The following is a 2,191-nucleotide window of genomic DNA, read 5'->3' as shown; positions in this document are numbered from 1 at the left end:
GCGATCTCTCTCGGGTGTCCTCCGCCGCGCGAGGATGCTGGCCAAGTGTTGCGCGGCAACGGAGAGGCGGCGGGCATCGTTCGCGACCAGCCCTCGGCATCTTTGTGTCTGGCACGCGCGCGAGCGAGCGACCCGAACAGACAGGCAACTAACCTATCTCGGCTCACCAACGAACGGATGGTCCCGCTCGAGCTAATACCGTGGGATGACGGCGACAGTCTACAGTGCGGCACACACGCATGTTCTCTCTCTCGCGCGCGCGCGCTCACGCTCGTTTGTCAATGCACCAAGATGTTTATGATGCGGCGGCGGCGGCGACGACGGGCGGCCGCTCGCTGCGGGGCTCGACGGGACGGGACTCTCTTGACGAAACGACGACGTTGGCGAGCACGCGACTATTAGCATCAGCATTGGCAGCGGTGGCGGTAGCAATTGCAGCGATAGCTGCAACAACGGTGGCGGCGATATGGGCAGCAACGGTGGCGGCGACGACGGCGACGATGACGGCGACGGCGACGGGGACGACGGGGACGACGATGACGGGGACGACGGCGAAGGCGACGATGACGGCAACAGCAGCCGTTTGTTCGAGCATATTCCCGTCGCGCTTTCTCACGTTCGCGCCGCGTGGCGAGCCATGTGACGACACTAGGCGAGACGGAGCGACAGGACCAATGTCAGCGACACCGAGTGTCTCCTGGTGCGCGCGACACACCGAACGGGCGAACGGACGGCGGCGGTCGGAACTCGAGCGGGGTACAGGCATGCGACACATACGCACACATTCGCACGTACGCGCGCCCACACCACGGCCTCGCACGTGCGCGCCTGTGTGCGTACGGTCGGTCGGTCGCTCGCACGCTCGCTCGCGCGCGCACGCACGCACGCACACCCCGCACGCTGTCGCTCCGCGTCGCGGCCGACTTCCAATTCCGGCAGATTCCGCGGCGCCCGCGGGAGAGAACCCCGCGATTCACGCGCGCGACAACGGGGCAGCAGAGACGGCCGTAAATTACTAAGACTAACTGGCAGCCATTTTGAAGTGCCACATTCCTACGTGCAGCCCAGCGGCAACGGCAGGCGAGGCGTACTCGCGCGGGGACGCGCTCTCTCGTTATTTACGACGTGCGAGCGCCGAGCCGCGATCTACGTGTCAATGGTGCGCTCTGCGCTAGACAATTCTCGTCCCTCGCATCTCGCCGACATCGGCGCGTATCGCGAGGAAACCCGCGCCTCTTCGCGGCCTCTATACCCTCTGTACCCTGCACCTGTGCGTACGTACGCGTGTACGTGTACATACATGTATATATGTACGTGTTCTGTCGTATGTCGTATGGGTTAATCGGCCACGAGGATTGGTCTTTTCGCGCGACGAGCGCAGGCACTGCCGCTCCTCTCGCCGACATGGTCGCTCACCATTCGCTCGCCACGCATCCTCGCCAGAAATTAAATTCGCTCGCTTACGACCTCGTATTCTCGCGTGCTTTTCTTTTTCTCTCCGACGAACCGAGGATACGCGCGACGGACGATGCGGAAGGAAGGGAACGAGACGCGCAGGCGGAATTTGAATGGATAAGGGGCGTCGAATGGGAATCGCATTCCGATATTATGAGTGCGCGAAAACAATATATGGAATGTAAAGTGGCGCAGCTATTGAGGAACGAAACTTTTATTTGTCATCTTGTTCTTTCTAATTAGTGCCGTTACCTCCAAAGTTGCTCTTTCAGAGAGTTATACTTATTTTATACATACGTGTACAATATACGCATGTAAATAAAATATAAACGCTTAATGGCGTGTACGTTGTACGCGTTTGTTCTCGCGCACGCGCGTACTGTATGCGTCAGAGTTCCGGAGTGATCAATTGTCTAAAAAAATATTGATTGTTAAAAAAAATGTCTCAGATAAAAGTCGTAAGGTTAAAAATTGTCCATCAGCTTGACCTTGGGCGTCGTCAAAGTAAGGCAAAGTTAACTTATTTTTTAAATAGAAATAGTTTTTATTACATCTGTTTTGTCAATTAATTTGAATAACTTTGATCTGAAATATTTTTCATTTACTTTTCTTCTGATATTCGAAGAAAACTTGGTAGCTTTTTCAAAATTTTTTCGCTCGATTGTTTTTGTCGAGAGGAAAAGTGGTACGGGACATTTGTACTTGATTTGATTTCAGGAATCTACTACTACTAGGG

General features: G+C 55.3%; 1 protein-coding gene across 1 annotated transcript; it reads right to left on the bottom strand.

Moving 5' to 3' along the window:
* Window positions 1-204: 204 nt before the first annotated feature.
* LOC105567981 (proline-rich receptor-like protein kinase PERK2) lies at window positions 205-1,036 on the bottom strand. Its single transcript, XM_012023287.1, has 2 exons — window positions 1,027-1,036; window positions 205-611 (listed from the first exon to the last, which is right to left on the bottom strand). The coding sequence occupies exons 1-2, from the start codon at window positions 1,034-1,036 to the stop codon at window positions 220-222; spliced, it is 402 nt and encodes a 133-aa protein (XP_011878677.1). The 3' UTR covers window positions 205-219.
* Window positions 1,037-2,191: the final 1,155 nt, after the last annotated feature.

This window comes from Vollenhovia emeryi, unplaced genomic scaffold, assembly GCF_000949405.1.
Source record: "Vollenhovia emeryi isolate VEMERY1.0 unplaced genomic scaffold, V.emery_V1.0 DF939133.1, whole genome shotgun sequence".
Taxonomy (NCBI): Eukaryota; Metazoa; Arthropoda; class Insecta; order Hymenoptera; family Formicidae; genus Vollenhovia; species Vollenhovia emeryi.
The sequence above is the reverse complement of the archived record's forward strand: the minus strand, read 5'-3'. Positions and strand labels throughout refer to the sequence as shown.